The sequence below is a fragment of the Leptonotus elevatus genome, chromosome 5, assembly GCF_054856555.1.
Source record: "Leptonotus elevatus isolate MCC_2025b chromosome 5, RoL_Lele_1.0, whole genome shotgun sequence".
NCBI lineage: Eukaryota > Metazoa > Chordata > Actinopteri > Syngnathiformes > Syngnathidae > Leptonotus > Leptonotus elevatus.
In genome coordinates, this window is record NC_141243.1 from 23,713,842 (window position 1) to 23,730,930 (window position 17,089).

Below are 17,089 nucleotides of genomic sequence, written 5' to 3' on the forward strand. Positions count from 1 at the left end.
AAAATAAAACAGAGCTTATGAAGGCCATTAAAGATGTGCAACTTTCCCGCAAAACCACTACGAATCAATGTGAAGAAATGGCTCTGGTTGTAGAGGAGCCACTAAGGAAAAATTTTGACAGGTTTGAGTGCTTTTCCTTTCAATTTGAAGAGACGACTGATATAGTGGATGTGGCACAACAGGCATGTGCAGGGGGGTGGGGGTATGTGTGCCCGGGCACATGCCCTTTTGGCACTGATGCCCAAAGTGCCCCTTTGCTCTTTGTCCTTTTTTTCTTTTTCTTTTTTGTGGTGTGTAAGTGAAAGTCATTTTGTTGCCTTTCAAAACAAAAATTCAACATAATTTACATAAATGTAAATATTATTACAATATCTTTAGTCACGAGATCCTCGAAGATGACGTCATACTACGAGATGCGGTCTTATTCGAAGACATTCGAAGCCAGGTCGCTCACCGCTGCGCCTGCCGTCGGTCGCTCCGTCTCACTCACAGTAAACAAAAGCCAAGGTCATAGAGTACACCGAGGACGCGGGGAACACGTTCCCCTCAGTTTAATAAAGACCACGATCCTTCCCATCCACTGCAAAAATCTCTGCTAAAATTAATGTTCCTCTCCCCCATCTGAGACAACTACTGATGCGTTTAAGGTACACAGAAAATGTCGGAATTTGTACCTCTAAGTCAGAATTTTAATCTACCCATTTGCTGAAGTCAGATTTCCAACTCAACAAGGCAGACGGATCTTACAAGGCAGACATAGGCCAGAGTGAGGTCCTAGGAAACAGGTAGCAGTGTTTTCAGAAATTTATGGGACAATGATGAATCAAATAAAATATAATGACAGCGTTTTCTCAAGAACAATCTAGCTTGTTTGGATGTGGCAGTTAATTGTTTAGTACAGTTGCAATAACTAAAGATTGACAAGCTACACAGACAAATAGTAAACGACATTTGCTCCTACCTGTAAAATAAGATTTTTTTTTTAACGCTACATGCATAGTAAAATCATAATAGCACTATTTGTCTTTAAAAAAATGTAAATTCCATGTGCATTTTTCATAATAATTTTTATTTATGTAAATTTGTTGTTCACAATTGATTATTCATGCACAAATGTTAAAACAGTTTTTGGGTGGGTGATTGGCATTGCAGAAAAATAACAGTTTCGTCATATGTGATTTATTGTTTAGCCATTATGTTAATTAAGAAGTTTACAATAGATTTTTTTTCACATGCACTCACGCACGCACGCACATACATACACACACCCTCTATCAATTTTTCATCCCCCCCAAGCTCCCCGCCCCACGCACAGCGGCTCGATGGCATGGGTTCGAAGTTCAAACCCCAAGTGAGTGGGCAGTGCAGGCAAGGCACATTAACATTTGCCTCTTTTTTTTTACTTTGAGCACCTGCCCCTCCGAAGGTCACTGCACGACCCTGTGGCACAATTACCGGTATGTGTTTTCATCAGGAGTTTTTTTCAAGAATGGGCATCAAGGAAGAGCTACTCATTGTTTTGCCATTAAAAGACCACACCAGTGGTGAGGGTAATTTGAATTCTTTCATGGGATTGGTTGGTGAGACCAAACTCACTTTTTTCAAAGTGAAAACTGATCCATCACAACTGACTGTGCTATGACAGGCGGCACCAGTGGGTTCACTGTGCTTTGCAAACAAAGTGAATATTTCCAGGATATCCTGCAAGCAATTGTGTGGAAAGATTTTAAATCTGAAAGAAGAAGTGATGGATATTGCAAGATAGTGTGTTTAGTTTGTGAAACTACTGGTGGAGGAGAAGTATCCCAATCTCAGAAGATGCGCTTTGAACCTGACCGCTCTTTTTGGATCAATTTATCTATGCAAGTCTGCTTTCTCACACATGAAAATCATCAAGTCCAAGTGCAGATCAATAATAACTGATGGCCACCTTGTTGCCTTCCTACGCCTTGCAACCAGCTTATGCACTCCTGATTTCAAGAAGCTAGCTGCCTTCTCACAGTTCTAGGTCTCCAACTAAGGTAGGAAGTGATCTACTTTTTAAAAACGACCGGTTTCTATTTTGATAGCTGGTCGTGTTGCAGAGCTCCTGGTGTGATTACTTTAGTTTTCGGTTTTGGCCAAACATTTTCATTATGGTGCAACCCTAATTTATAAACCCCATTCCGACCCACCACTCACTCAACCCACACGCCTCGGCAAGTTGGAGCGTTGGAAAAGGTGTTTGGTCACTCCAATCTCGTGTGCTATCGTCGCCGGTGCGATAAGGTGCTGCCGGATAGGTGGTGGGCTCCGTGGCGGGGCGGCCGGGCAGATGACGGGGCAACTCAAACCCGCTGCGGAGCAGGTGGGTCGGGGGGAAATGGCTGGAAGAGCCGTCTACCCGAGCACTGGCATAAGGCAGGCCTGTAGTGGGCCGCCGATGGCGTGTCATGGTGTCGATCGACCGGTGTTGTGGTGGTGGCGGTGGTAGTGACCGGGAGGGTCGACTGACCAGTGCGGTTGGTCCACCCAGGGGTGCTTGCAAGGAGCTCCAACATGACCGATGTTCATCGGAAAGTGCGTGCACGGCTCACTAAAAGAAACTACTGTCTGGACTACTGCCCTGGCTAACTCCATTCAGCGCAAATCATCAGAGTTAAAGGTGCTTTGTGGAGTTTGTCACTTTTTTACTCGCACCTGCCACCTCTGTGTCAAGCTCGTGCATGGTGTGTGTGCGAGTATGTGCGCTTAAATAAACTCTTCATTTTTTCAGTATTCTTGGAGTCTGAGCTGTAGTTTGGGCTGTGCTCGAAGTCGGCCTCTTGGTTATTTTCAATCCCAATTGTGTTGCATGCTAACACTAAATATCCGCAGGGCAGAAATTGGAAGTCACAAAATACACTTGAGTAGTTTTTTCAGTGCTTTTGTTTTTAAATGCATAAAAGCGATATACGAAAATACCTGACTTGGAAACATTTCCGTGGCTTAGATGCAAAATCATCAATGACATACATCATCATACGAAATCTGTTGACTTTGGGAAACTTTGTTTGATTGATGCTGATGATTGATGGCAAGTCCCAAAAGTCATGTCAAAGTATGTTAAAAGTTAGCTTGGCAAGTCCACAGTCCGCCATATACATCTCTGTTGGCTTGCAAACACACTACACAACACACTACACACAACACACTACACACGAAACTGATTGGTTCTGGGTGAAATTAGTTGCATCACTTGATGCCTCAGTCAATTCTAAATAGTTGCTAGTTTAGCAAAACTAAATACCAAATGAAATCGAGTTGTCTTTTGTGGATTCACATCATATTAGCAAGAGGCTAAGAAATAGCCAAGAGTCTACTGTCACTCACACTCAAAGAAATCTGTCTACCTTTTCTCACACCCGTTTGTTCTCTTCTTTTTCTAAATTGCTGCTCATTACCGTCCGTTCAGGCGTTCACCCGTCAATCAAACAGTCACGTGACGTAAACATTTACGTAGATTTTATTTTATTTTATTTATTTATTTTTACATGTTTTCACATACCCATCAATTAAGTGTAGGTATATGGGTGTACATTAATTATGAAATACAATTTATTTGGAACAGTTTTTCTATCTTTCACCAACCCCCTCTTCATTGCCTGCACCACGCCCGCTCCCCCCTTCCCTTTGCCTCTTCCAATTTGAGTCTCCGCAGAAAGTTGACGTGACATTGAAGGTGCCCCAGCACGGAAATGTGCGTTTCTAATTGATCTGTAAGCAAATAAAGTTCTTTAAAACCCAAAAACCTGTGGTAGTCTAGCGAGTAAACTAGCGAGTTTTTATTTTTATTTTTTTATTTTTTTTAAGGTTGCCCGTGTGCGCCCTTAAATCAATTGCGCCCTGGGCGGTCACCCACATTGCCCATAGCAAAAACCAGCTCTGGGTGCAGCAATTAACCGGTTTTGAGATTAACTGTGGTATTTAAACGTCAGGGTTAAATAACCGCAGCCGTTCAACAACACCGGTTATTTCCGCTCACGTGCGACACAAAATGCACCATGCGGCATTGTTCATAGCTCTTCTGTTTCCACACGGCTCATTTAGCGGGCACACAACAACACAGGGCTCAGCTTTGAACGCCGCCTGGAGCGAGTTACGTACCTGACGGCTGTGTAAGGTTCCAGGAATGTCCCGATCACACTTTTTTAGACCCGAGTCCAAGTCACCTCATTTTGAGATCGTCCCAATCCGATACCTCGGCATTTTATTGAGGATAATTTTTTTTAAACTAAAAACTACCCCAACACCTTTTATATGGTGGGTGGACAGTGGTTAGACTAAGTAAACCATTTAAAACCAAATTCAAAGGGCTATTTCTAACCAGTATATACATTTTTCACAAGAGCTTTATTTTTAAGAACCCACTGTAACCGTTATAAAGCATGCTACTTAACACAAATTGATGGGCTAACCTAATGTTTTACCATAGGAAGAAAAAATACTGTATTGACCATTTGCATGGACGTCACGTGATCACCTAACTGCCCTATGACGGACGGCGGAAGGAAATGATTGTTAAATGGAAGTGGACGTTACCCGGAGCGACTTAGTGATTAATTAAAAGTTATCGCCTATAGAGCCATGGAATCTATTGTAACTTCAACCGAAGGTCGCCTGTCAGTCGAAGTTGCACATTTAGTAGGGACTCAAAGAGCGCGATATTTACTTATGTTGGAGATCGCTAGTTTGAAAACAGCCCTTTCCCTTCTGTTGCCTGCTGTTTTTACTAAGTTAATCAAATCGCCGACTTTGCCGGAATTCACAGCGCACGACCTATATCATTATGTAGTCAATGCCGTCTCTTCTCCTTACACCGGGGCAACATTTGGTTTACTTTTTTGTCTGTCTGTACAACCGACCGCACAGCAAGATATGACCATTTTATAAGATAATCGATTAGATAAAGGACTTTGCCTGTACGTGATTCAATGGTTACAATACAAGCAAGTGGCTATTTTGCCGTCCAGCGTGCCAGAGGGGTCGTTCCCATGAGGGCTGTGATGTCATGTGCAAAAGGTCAATATGTGTGTGTGAAACAAGCCAACTTCCCAACAAACAAAAGGCTGCACTTGAAGAGCAAGCAAGCAAAATATATTTAATCTCACCATATCATTACTTTGGGGCTGGACTCGCACCAGTCTAGACTGCCGGCCTCGGCGGGATTTGCTAGGACGACCCTTCGGATTCACGCTAAGCTAGGCTAGGCACCGGGTTCCCTTCAAAGGGCGTCCAGACTCCAGAGTCAGCAACCACGTGATCGGGCCCAATTTCCAATCACGTGATCGGATTGGGACATCCCTAGTTTTGAGGCGGCCCCCTGCCGGTGTCAGCGCGGCCCGGCCTGGACCAGGTTGAGTGGACGTGGGTAAAGGGGAGGCTGAAACAAGGCGGCGGCGACGAGTGAGGCGTAGGACCCGCGGGGCGCGACGGTAGGGCCTCTCGACCGGGAACCACCGCCACACTGCTCGCCGTTCCGTCGCAACCGACTGGCCACCTCCCTGACCAGGACGTGGAGCGCCTGCGAGCCCCCCATCCACGGCCGGCCGCTGGAGAGGCCATAGGCCGAGACCTTTGAAGCCGCGGAGCCGCCATTTTGGGACTCTCAAGAGACGTATCTCGGCATACGCATTTCGCTACAACATGCCTACATGTGTAGCGGTAAACTGCACAAATCGCCAGTTTAAAGGCTGTGGGCAAACATTTCATCTGTAAGTATGGTTGAAATGAAAATAAATTGAAAGATGATTTTATTTTATTTTTTAAGGGGGTACATACCATCCACTTGTTATACATAGTGCCCAGGCCCTATTTTAAGAGCCTATGAGTCGTCTTGTCTAGTCTGCTGTATTTGTTTTAAAAGGCAGCAACTTTTTTTTCTTTTATTGTTGTTAAAAATAAACATTTTCAAAGAATGCTGATGTGATTATTATTTTTTGGTCTACAAGAATAACCGGAAAAACCATAAAACCAAATGTTTTTCTCAGACTATAATCGTACACCAAAATCTGAAACTGTTGCACCCTTAACATGCAATTGGCTAGATTAGAACAACCCGTAAATATGAGGGCAATGCGCGCCGCCACAACAGAGTGTAATTTGAACTTGATAAGAAAACACTGCAGACTGACAGTCAACAATATAAAAGAAGATTCCATCATGTCAGCGAGGAGTGGACCAGCAACATGAGCGATGCAGGGCAAGTCAGAGTCAACTGGCCGATGTCTACCTATTTTTGCTTCATTAGCTCATCTTTCTTTCAAATTGACATAGGACGAAACATCCGGTAAAAATACTTTTTACTTCTACTTGTCAATTCAATTTTAGAGCCTGTACTTTTAAACTTTTACTTGAGTAATTATTTGATTGAGTACTTTTACTTTTACCAAAGTAGTTTTTTGCACAATTAATTGTATTCAAGTAGAGAATGTCAGTACTTTTCCCATCTGTCCCGCGGGGACGAGCATGACGTCACCCTCTACCATTCCAACCCTTGCCTCCCCCAAGAAACTGTGGAGTGTTCGCCCCATAATGAAAGGAAGATGCAAGCTGATATCACCTGGGTATTGGTGGAGCATGCATGTATCTTTTTTAACTGAACAATGCAACTTTAAATAAGGCCCAAAAATATACACCGTCAAGCAAGGTATGTCACTATATCACTGCCGTTGAGCCAAAACTTCATATGTCACAATTTGGTCAAATTAATATTTTCTTCACAAAGCTATACAATTGGTCAGTCCACATCCTCGTTCGACCAATTGCTATACCCATGAATGGCGCATATTTGTACCACTGTGAAGCTGTTAGTGAAAAAAAAAAGAAAGAATGAAATGAGTGAATGAAAGCCACTTCCAGCTTTTGCATTGTCTCACTACTCGCCCCACAATATGGCAGCTTGGTTCGGTGACGTCATGTGCATACTAGCTATTGCACATACAAATAATTATAAGTATACAGTATTTATAAATAAATATTGTAGGTAGACCATTTTGACTCGGTAATTTTATGAGTGGCTGGTTAGCTCGTGCTGAGGACGTGATATTGTGTCCGGGCTTCGGCATTCCTGGGTGGAGTTTGCATGTTCTCCCCGTGCCTGTGTGGGTTTTCTCCGGGTACTCCGGTTTCCTCCCACGTTCCAAAGACCTGCATGGCAGGTTAATTGAACACTCTAAATTATCTCTAGGTGTGATTGCGAGTGTGAATGGTAGTTCATCTCTGTGTGCTCTGCGATTAGCTGGCAACCAGTTCAGGGTGTACTCCGCCTACTGCCCAAAGCCAGCTGGGATAGGCAACCCTTGTGAGGAATGAGCGGTTAAGAAAATGGATGGATGGATATTTTATAAGCATCTTTCACGCTAAAAAAGTGTGGGCACCCTGCTCTAGATTATGCAGGTGGACCTGATAAAGTGTCCTGCGAGTTGTGTATTGGCCTGTAAATAGTCCGTTTTGTTCATGTAAATAGTGCTTGTTGCTATTCTCCAGATGAAATGTTTGTTGTTGCTGTACAAAATACTTGACTCGCTACGACAGCATATTACTTTCCCTTTAAAATTTGCTTGCAGCCGATCTGCTTTTACAGGAAATTATTCAGGAAGCTAGTCAATGTTGATCATCTTTTTCAACACCATCATCTTGTAAAGTGTATGCAGACAGATTTAAGAGGTGGTTGCTGGGTGGGCTTGTTTAAAACAGAACTGGCCCAGATTCTGCCAGGCTGGCAGGTAGAGGCCAAGCTACTCGGATAACAAGCTGGCGTGGCCCTCGGGTGGCCATGCGTAACCTCAGCCATCTGTGAGTGAAACACAGGGACAGTGATGGACTGATAAAAGCATGATAAATGTTGGAGAGAGATTCTAGACTCTGCTAATGCATAGTTGCCAGTTGAGCATTTCAAAGGGCAGGGTACTTAGTGTACATTCAATATCTGTTGCATTTAAATCATGGTTGAAGCTTCTTCTTGTGGCTTCTTGCATAAACAACACCACCATATGGTGCCTTTCGTGAGGAAAGTGGATCAGGTTGTATTGGAAAGAGACGTTTAGTTGGACATTTGATTGAGACTTTTTTTTTTGAGTTTACACAATTTTGGGTGATTTATGTTTTCCGAAAAGTATATTATAAGACAATTTCCCCAAAGACAATTTCCCTTAACACTTTCTCCAAGAGAAATGCTAACATACAGTTTATTTATCATCTCAAAGACTGTTTAATAATGTCTTGCATTCATTCAATCACATAATTCCTCATTAATTTACACCACTCTCTCTCTCTCTCTCTCTCTCTCTCTCTCTCTCTCTCTTTGAGTGTATCATAAGATGGGACACTAAAAGTACAAAAAAATTAAACATCACATGCTTTACAATACGTGCATCTCTTATGATAGCAAAATCATCCATCCAACCTTCTTATCATTGGTGTATTCAATAACTGCATGAAGGAAAGGCTTTGATACAGTAGTGAACCACCACAGTAAATGCCCGCGTGAGCATTCTGGTCTATATCTAAAGAGGGAGATGTAAGGGACACGAGCCTGTATGTTATTTTGACGGGGAGCTAATAGAGCTGGAGGTTGTAGAGGTTTTTGAGGTGAAAGGTTAAAGATGCGGCCTTTCTTTGTCACCACACAATGGGCCATAGCGGACCAGGCTCCGGTTGTATTGGCTGCTTCTTAAAGCTTTCTTAGCCTCTGGCTATAATGATCAATAGGATGTCATGAGGATTAGCAGCAGAGACCAAACACTGGCCATTTTCAGTGCACGCTTCGGAGAACTGTCGAGACAACGACAAAGCGTATCCTCGTCTCGAAAACATATCTGATAAGTGGATGTCTGGAAGATTATTATGATTATAAGGGCAAGGGATGGAATAGTTGATAAAAACAAAAAACAAGACAACCTATCAAACTATTAGGTATACCTTTTCAATTTTAAGTTATTATTAATACCATATTTAGTGAAATGTGATTGACTGTAGTGTTGTTCCGATACCGTTTTTTTGCCCCCCGCTAACATACCGATACATACGGGGTTTTTTCTCAACATGAAAAAGCTGTCCTGCCATTGGTTCAGAGCATTCAAGGGCCAATAGGATATCTTAGCTCGGCATGCAGTGAACATGTCACTTATCAGTGAATGTTGTGCATGAGCAAGACACAAGATGCTGCATCCAAAGTCCTATATTAGCGTCAGAATTAATGGTATCGGCATGCTACTTGTTAGTACTCCCTGATACCGATACCACTGTTTTAATGCAGTATCGGGGCCTCTGCCGATACCAGTATCAGTATCGGAACACCACTACTTGATTGTGCATGTAGACCTTAAGAGCTGAGTTAGTGAATTAAAGCGCAGCTTTTGTGTGAGCATCACTTTGCACAAAAACAGTAAAATATTTGGATTTACAGCGAAAAGCGCAAACAGTTTTGGTCTGTGAATTTGGTCAGAGTTATCCTGTTAACCCACTTCGGTCTTTTAACTTCGATCAAGAATAACTGACACCTGGCTAGATTGCTTGAGACAAAGCATCCTTTGAAATCTTGTATAGACAATTGAAATCATGTGTGTGGGCCATGTAAATATTGCCACATCAAAATGCAGCTTGAAATGATATCCCTCTAATTGTTTTATGAATAACAAAGGTCAAAATGAAGCTATGGTCGTTGAAAGGCAAAAGGCTTGCAAAATGTGCAGATTTGAATGTGGCACCTGTGTGACCTAGATTCATAACTCATTATTCAAGTACCTGCCCACTTCGTGTTTGCTACATGCCCACTCAACGCAGGAAACCTTTGAATTATTATTATTTTTTAATTTAATGGAAAAAAAACTTTTGCAAAATAAGACAAAGTACTATTTCTTTTTTCTTTTCTTTTTTTGCTGATCCGAAAAAGGATCCGATCCATGACTGAAATCCGTGATCCGATCTGAACCGTGACTTTTGTGATCCGTAAAAAAAAAAAACATGACACAAGCTACATCGAATTGAATCATAATCCTGCTGAATTTGGCCAAACTGAATCGTTCCACTTGAAAATATACTGTTCGGGAATCATATCATACCCCATGTATCGAGAAACGTATCAAATTTTCTCTTGCTATGTCACCTTGAAATATTGTAAATTCTGTTTGAGACAAAAAAAACCCCACACTTGATTCTCAGACATCTTTGTGAATTGAACTTAATTAATTGTCTTTGATTCATGTAACCTGTTTCATTCAGAATAGTCGTAGTGGGAGGTAGTCATGCACAGCAGCCTGTCCGCCGCCTGTTTGTGTGTCATATGTCAATATAAGTGTGTCTATTCATGGCGGGCCACCAAGGCACGTGTGTGTTGAAACAGAGGTTGTGTGGGTGAATGCTCCAGGGAAAACATATGCTAGTGTTGACTATGGGGCCGGGGGTGGTGTGGTGGTGGGGGGCAGGTGGTGTGTGTTGGGTCAGGGGTCTACAGCTGTTGATAGGATGGTACTCTGACATAGATAGGGGGATCTGATGCTTTGAGAGAACACTCCAAGCACTCGTCTGGATATGAGTGATGGAGTCACTAGGCAGAATGTAAAAGAAGATAGTCACTCGACGACGGGCACACAGATGGGATTGGCATGATGGTTAAAAATACAACTCAACGCAGCAAGGAGCATCGGCTTTTCTTTTTCCAAAAACTTTATTCACTTCATCTTTGAAGTGAAATGATCACTGCAAGTTGAACTCCTCTCATTTGGTCAATCCCATTATGTTTTGTTGTGCTCAAGCATCTCCCTTATTGCTTTTATTTGTATTTATTTCAACTTTTTTTGTTGTTCTAGCTTTATTGTCACAAGTCTTGGGATTTACTGGGCTAGCCGGGGACCTCGGGTACTGTGCCATATCGTGGGGAAATGTGTGTTTGGATGACAATAAAAAAAATCTGCTAAAAATACATTTTAAAATCAATAAATAACCATTTTTATAAATCGTGACTCAATCAAAAATAATCACGATGATTATTCTTTCCATAAATGCCCAACCCTAGGTTCCACCGTATTGTGCAAAAAGGATTACAGTATGTTCATGTCATGAGGCAATTAAGCTTGGGTGTGGTCGGTGTGTTGACAAATGCTCTGAAAGTATTAGTATACAAAATGTTGCAATTTGCCCTAAATCATATTGAAATGAGTTTGCAATAGCTTTACACCAGGGGTGCCAAACGTACGGCCTGCAGGGCCAGGCCCGCCAAGGGGTTTAATCCGGAGCCCGAGAGGATCTTACAAAGTAAAAAAAAATAATGATGTCGGACCAATTAATCAGATGGCCAAAATCAAAACATATAAATTTGTAGTTTTACAAGCAATCCTCAAATGAGCAACGCAACTTGTACACAGAATTGACCTGGATGTCATTATTTTACACACAACCTAAAGTTACGATTTGTTGAAAAAGATAACAAATAAAAAGATAAACCACCATAAATCAAACATAAACGTGCTAAATATAACTTCATTAACTGTGGCACACAATGCATTCTGGGAACAGTATATATGCAAAACAGGAAGTAATAACATGTCAGGAACTCATACGGAGATACGTGTTGCTGCGTTCCATTTGCATTTGTGTTATCTTTTTAACAATATATTTACAGTTGAGCTCTGCTATTTACAGTATTTAGGTGTATAACTGATGGCAATTATTTTTTAGTTATTTACTATGATTTTACGGGTCCGGCCAAATTGGTAAAATATTTTCCTCCATGTGGCCCCTGAGCTAACATGAGTTTGACACCCCTGCTTTACACTCTTAAGTAGATAATAACCAACATATATTGGAAACATATTTCTGTGTGATGTAGTTCTATTTAAAGTGTTTCCTTTTTCTGATTTCCCCAGCAAACTAAGGCAACAATTTTGATACAACTCATGACAGGGCAACTTTAACTGAAAAGGTAAAAAAAAACATTACAGACCTGTGTTTTATCACCGTCTTTGAAACTGCTGAGTTGTAAAGTTAGACATTGTGCATTTATTTGAGATATGGCGGTGACACACACACGCACGAACACCCCCCCCCCCCCCCACACACACACACGCACACACACACACACACGCACGCACACGCACACGCACACGCACACGCAAATACACACACACACCACAAAAGAGTACATCCCTAAAATATCAATTAGTGTGGATGAACGTTTTGTTGTGTTATGGTTCTGTCATTTTCTCATTATTTCATGTTGAACTGTCTACGGTCTTTAGCGCTAATTAATATTACTAATCTCTGTTCATATTACAGGGAGTCCTCGACCTACTTCGTTTTGACTTTACAGCGCCCGTGGCTTGTCCGTAGCACCTTCTTTTTCGTTAATATCCCACAGTAATCACGCCATTTTAAAGTTATTTAAAGTTGTGTTGTTGTTACCTCCAGCAACGGACGTCCATCAGCTGGTCGGCTCGCCATTAGGCGCGTCACATTTCCTTGTTTAAACTTGAATTAGCTCCACTCTGCCGTCCGTCAGCAATGAATGTTCGTGCGGAAACACGAAATATGGGTTCCGCCGTCTTCCGGGTCGCATGAATATGTTTTTTAAAATTACTGTACAAAGTATTTTGATGTAAATATCGACTTTAACGGGCAAATCTGACTTAAGTCGAAATTCGGGCTGCATCGCCAGTGTAGGAATGGAACTCCGCTGTAACTCGAGGACTTCCTGTATAAAGATGTGAGCTGAACTTCTTTATAGCTGGAAACCGGACTGTAGCTTACTGTTCGATTTGTTAAGGAGTTGCATATACTGACCTGTGTATAACAGGGCTGGGCAAAAAATTCTGAATTGAATTGAATTGAGAATGACCACTACATTTTAATTAAATTTTTGATTTGAATTGGAATTGCAATTGAGGTGGTAAACAGGAAGTAGAATTGCAATTCAGTAGTAAGCCACTGTGTGCACTCCTTTTCCCCATCGACAAATACTAATCACCGCACGCCACCTCACGCTACCCCCTCACAGCGAATAGGATTCGGCGGATGTTTTCCATCTCTTCTCGGCACCGTCAACAAATACAATTCAGCGCATGCCATCCTAACCGCACAGTACCCCTACACCCATCACCTAGTAATTAGTACGCCCCTCAATAAAACCAATACTTTGAAATTGTTTGATACTGTATGATTATAGAACAGCACTTTATTTTCTTGGTTTATCTAACTCTTTAAAATGACTGCCCCATCATTTTGGACATTTTGTTTGGAGCACACTAGCGACATACTCACTGATATGTGATGTGAATGAGTTTCTCTGAAGTGCATTGAATTGAAACCTATTTCCTGTAATTACAATTCAAAATCATTTCCACATCCTGAACATTTTCCCAGGCCTGGTTTATAAGTTCTTGTGTCACTCAACAGGGTGGTATCTCTTTGTTTTCAGTATGTTTATGGAATGGCAGTACTTTGTGTAGCTTCATTTGGGACTAAACCATTGTGCTGTGTCTCATCAAAGGGACACAAACTACCGGTATTATCGTCTTTCATTTATCAGTGTAAAGTTAATTTGAATAGCACCACAAGGCACAAGCTAAAACATTTAAACTTTTAACTTGAACTAAATTATTATCTTTTTTTTGTAGGCTTTTTTGGGGACCACTCACTAGAGACTGAAAATAATGACAACATGGGTAAGTCATTTACCTACCTTCCTCCCTACACACCTACCTACATGAATCATCCACCTATCATCCATCTATACTTTATAATCTTTCTAATCTCATCTGTATTGCATAGTGCCAGTCATCAATTAAGATCATAAAGAATACAAATCTTCCATTATGGAAGGTCCACGGCAGCCTAAAGCAGTGGTTCTCATCCTTTTTTTAATTGTGAAATATGTTTCAGTCAAGTACCAGTGCAAAATAATTTTGGATGAAAAAAGAAAAAGAAAAAACTTGGCCTATAACGGAGTGCTGTGTGCAATCAGTTTCTCATTAAATAAACTTTAGGGTCACCCTTGTAAACAAGATCTTGATCTCAATGGGTTTTTATCTGGTTAAATAAAGGCGAAAAACAAATATAACCCCCCAAAAAAGAAATATATTTATTCATTATTAATAAAGATTTCTGCGCATGAAAAATAATTATTGACATCAAGTGTCCTTTGGGATTGTAGTACAGATATGGCCCAGATGTGGTCTAAAAATGAAATCATTAACTAAATTAAAAAAAACACACCATCTTAAAATATTCATTTAAGAAGAAGACGACCAATTATTACCAATTATATCATTACCACAAAATATTGCATTGTTGCACTGAACTGTGTGTTTTGCATTTAGTTAGCCATTTTAGATACACTTGGGCTTGTGCTTCACTGAAGAGTTTTGTCATTCTTGGTGGTAGGGAGGTAACTGCTGTGATCAAAGCTCTTTATTATTATTATAATGAATTATACCTATCTATCTATCTATCTATCTCACTTACCTTGACATATCCCCATTTGAGAACCACTGGCTTTGCGTCACCAAGCTATGAGCATGATAAATTTACTGAATAGGTAACACTTCCCAGTGATATCCACAAGAGGGGAGTATACACTCAAAAATAATGCTTGCTGTGCAGGTCAGAAAAATAATACTTACTCACTGATTATTTCAAGTGACAGGAAAATAATGTAATGTACTGTTTGCTCTATTATCATACATACAGTCAACATAATGCAATGCAAGTGTAAACCTACAGTGCCAGACCTACAGAGTGGGATCAAAAGATGCCAGAAATGTGCCCCACTTAGGAAGAGACTTGGAACAAAGAGGCAGGGGTGAGGTGATGGTCCAATGTTAAGGTCCAGGTTCAGGCGAAGTTCACTCAGGACTCTCATTGCTGCCATTGCAGTGCCAGGTGGCACGTAGGAATGGTCAGAGGTTGAACACAGTTCAGAAAACGCTGACCTCGACATGACTCGCTGCCCCGATTGTCCGAAGCTCTCCTCCAGCCTTTCTCATCACTCCCTCTATAAACATGTGAGAGGAGAATCGGAGGGGTAGGGGTGAAAAAGTGGAAGGAAGTCAGAGAAGAACTATTAAACCTGCACACCGAGTGAATAACCAGCATTGTTGTGTACAGCAGGAGGAGTCTTGGATTTATGAGGCCAAACCTGATAGGGTTGTAAACTTGACGAGAAGGGCTTGTGGCCGTGGCGACTCTCTCGCTTGCTATTGGCCCTATTCTAGCCTTAGGATGCCTCAGTGCATGCATCGGGTAAGGGTGATGCTCAGGTCAAGGGGGGCTGAGGCAGGCCTTGTAAACGTTCCAACAGGGGTGGGAATTCTGAGACCCCCATTCAGTGACCAGAAACCTAGGTCAGGGGCCAAATAGCTGCGTTAGCAACAGCTGTTTTCAGCACTATCTTCTAGATTAAGTTCCAATCATCTCAAACACATCCCAAGTGAAAACCTTTCTTAACAGATTTGACCCACAATATTTGAGTTCCATGGTAAGTATTTTTTTTAATTATTATTTTTTTTTAAATTGATGCACTGACAGTGGGTTTAAACTGTTTTACGAGGGAGAGGGTGGTAAAAATGAAATCTACCACAAAAAAGAAACACGCACACACACACACACACACGCCTACACCCCCCCCCCCCACACACACACACACACAAAACTATCTCAGGGTCACTCAAATCTAATTTCATTCATCAGTTAAGCTATTTAAAGCCAAACTTGAAATGTGATGTTAAATGTTATTAATTGAAAAATCAGACCGGGTATTATTATGTACATTTTTAGTCTGTGTCAGGATTGTCCATGGGTTTTTGCATCACCCTTGGAAACATGCAACACACGCGCACTCTCTGACAAATAGCTGCAGTGTCAGAGGGGTTATCAAGCTTCTTTGGTGACTACTTATGGTCCATTGTTAATCATTACCAGCTGCCTATTCCAACACAGTAACATACTCTTTCCACCTCCATTTTCCCCCTTCAATAATTTCACAGATATTTTCTGTTGCGTACATTATTGCGCTGTATGTAATACTGTGTACAGTTTGTGTATCCTGGGAAAATGTTGTTTACGTCATAAATTTGCAGAAATATCACTTCTTAGTTACAGCTCTACTGCACAATATTTCATATATTATGGTTGCTAAATTTCAATAGATTTTTGCAATTGGATCACATCTTATTAAATCATTATTAATGTGCAGCAGCAGGAGTCTAAAGTAAGGACTCCTGCTGCATGACCTGTTCCAGGCCAACAGAGGGCGGTAGGTGCATGCTGAAATTCCATGTTATGCATGCGCCCACGTGTCGCCTGGACCCGATGAACTCCACATCCATATGGAAGTACTTGGCTTGGAGCCCAGCTTGTGCTTTCCCTTTGTCTTTGCATACCTGAGCTGACTTTTTATGTTTGAGTCCAAAGTCAAGATGATCAGGTTTTCAGAGCACTCAAGTATTTCACACAAATCCCTCATTTCTTTACTGCTGTTTTTTTTCCTCCCTCAAAAATAATTTCAGATGATGTTTTCACTATTTGAGTAGAATGTTTTGATGTCTAGCAGACTTTTATTTGCAATTTTATAAGTGATTCTTCTTTTATCATTGGTCTCCCCCTCTCTTCTCTGTCCTTGTCCATGAAATATGGCATGAGTGAAGTAGCGTCTTAAGTACCGTATTGCTGTTAGGCCCCATGCTTTCTTATGATTCCAGCTTTAAATAATTCATGGTTACTCTAGATGCTATTCACCCAACTCTTTTGCTCGTTTGGTGTCCGTTGAGTTGGCGTTCATCTCGGGGTTAGCCTGCGGAGTGTTTCCAGGTCAGAGAAAAGTGGGTCACACTGTTCCAGGGTCATTGCTTATAACTTTAGAATTTGTGCGGACAAAGCTGAAACTCCATGAGGATAAACAAGCAGACTTTTGTGTGCCCTGATAAACTGTATGCAGCAAACAGTATATCTTGTCGCACACAGCCTTACATTTGCATGACATTTCTGTGTTGCAATTTCACTTAGTAAAATTGATGACAGTCAGTAATAGAATATACTAAAAATATTTTTAATATTAAAAAGTTCCCGTTTTTTTGGG

At 41.3% G+C, this 17,089-nt stretch overlaps 1 protein-coding gene across 1 annotated transcript in view; it reads left to right on the forward strand.

Moving 5' to 3' along the window:
• nr6a1a (nuclear receptor subfamily 6, group A, member 1a) overlaps window positions 1–17,089 on the forward strand; it is a 130,431-nt gene that overhangs the window by 19,786 nt on the left and 93,556 nt on the right. Inside the window, exon 3 of the mRNA XM_086076937.1 lies at window positions 13,632–13,679. Coding sequence (XP_085933063.1) covers window positions 13,632–13,679 — 48 coding nt within the window. The remainder of the gene's footprint in view (window positions 1–13,631; window positions 13,680–17,089) is intronic.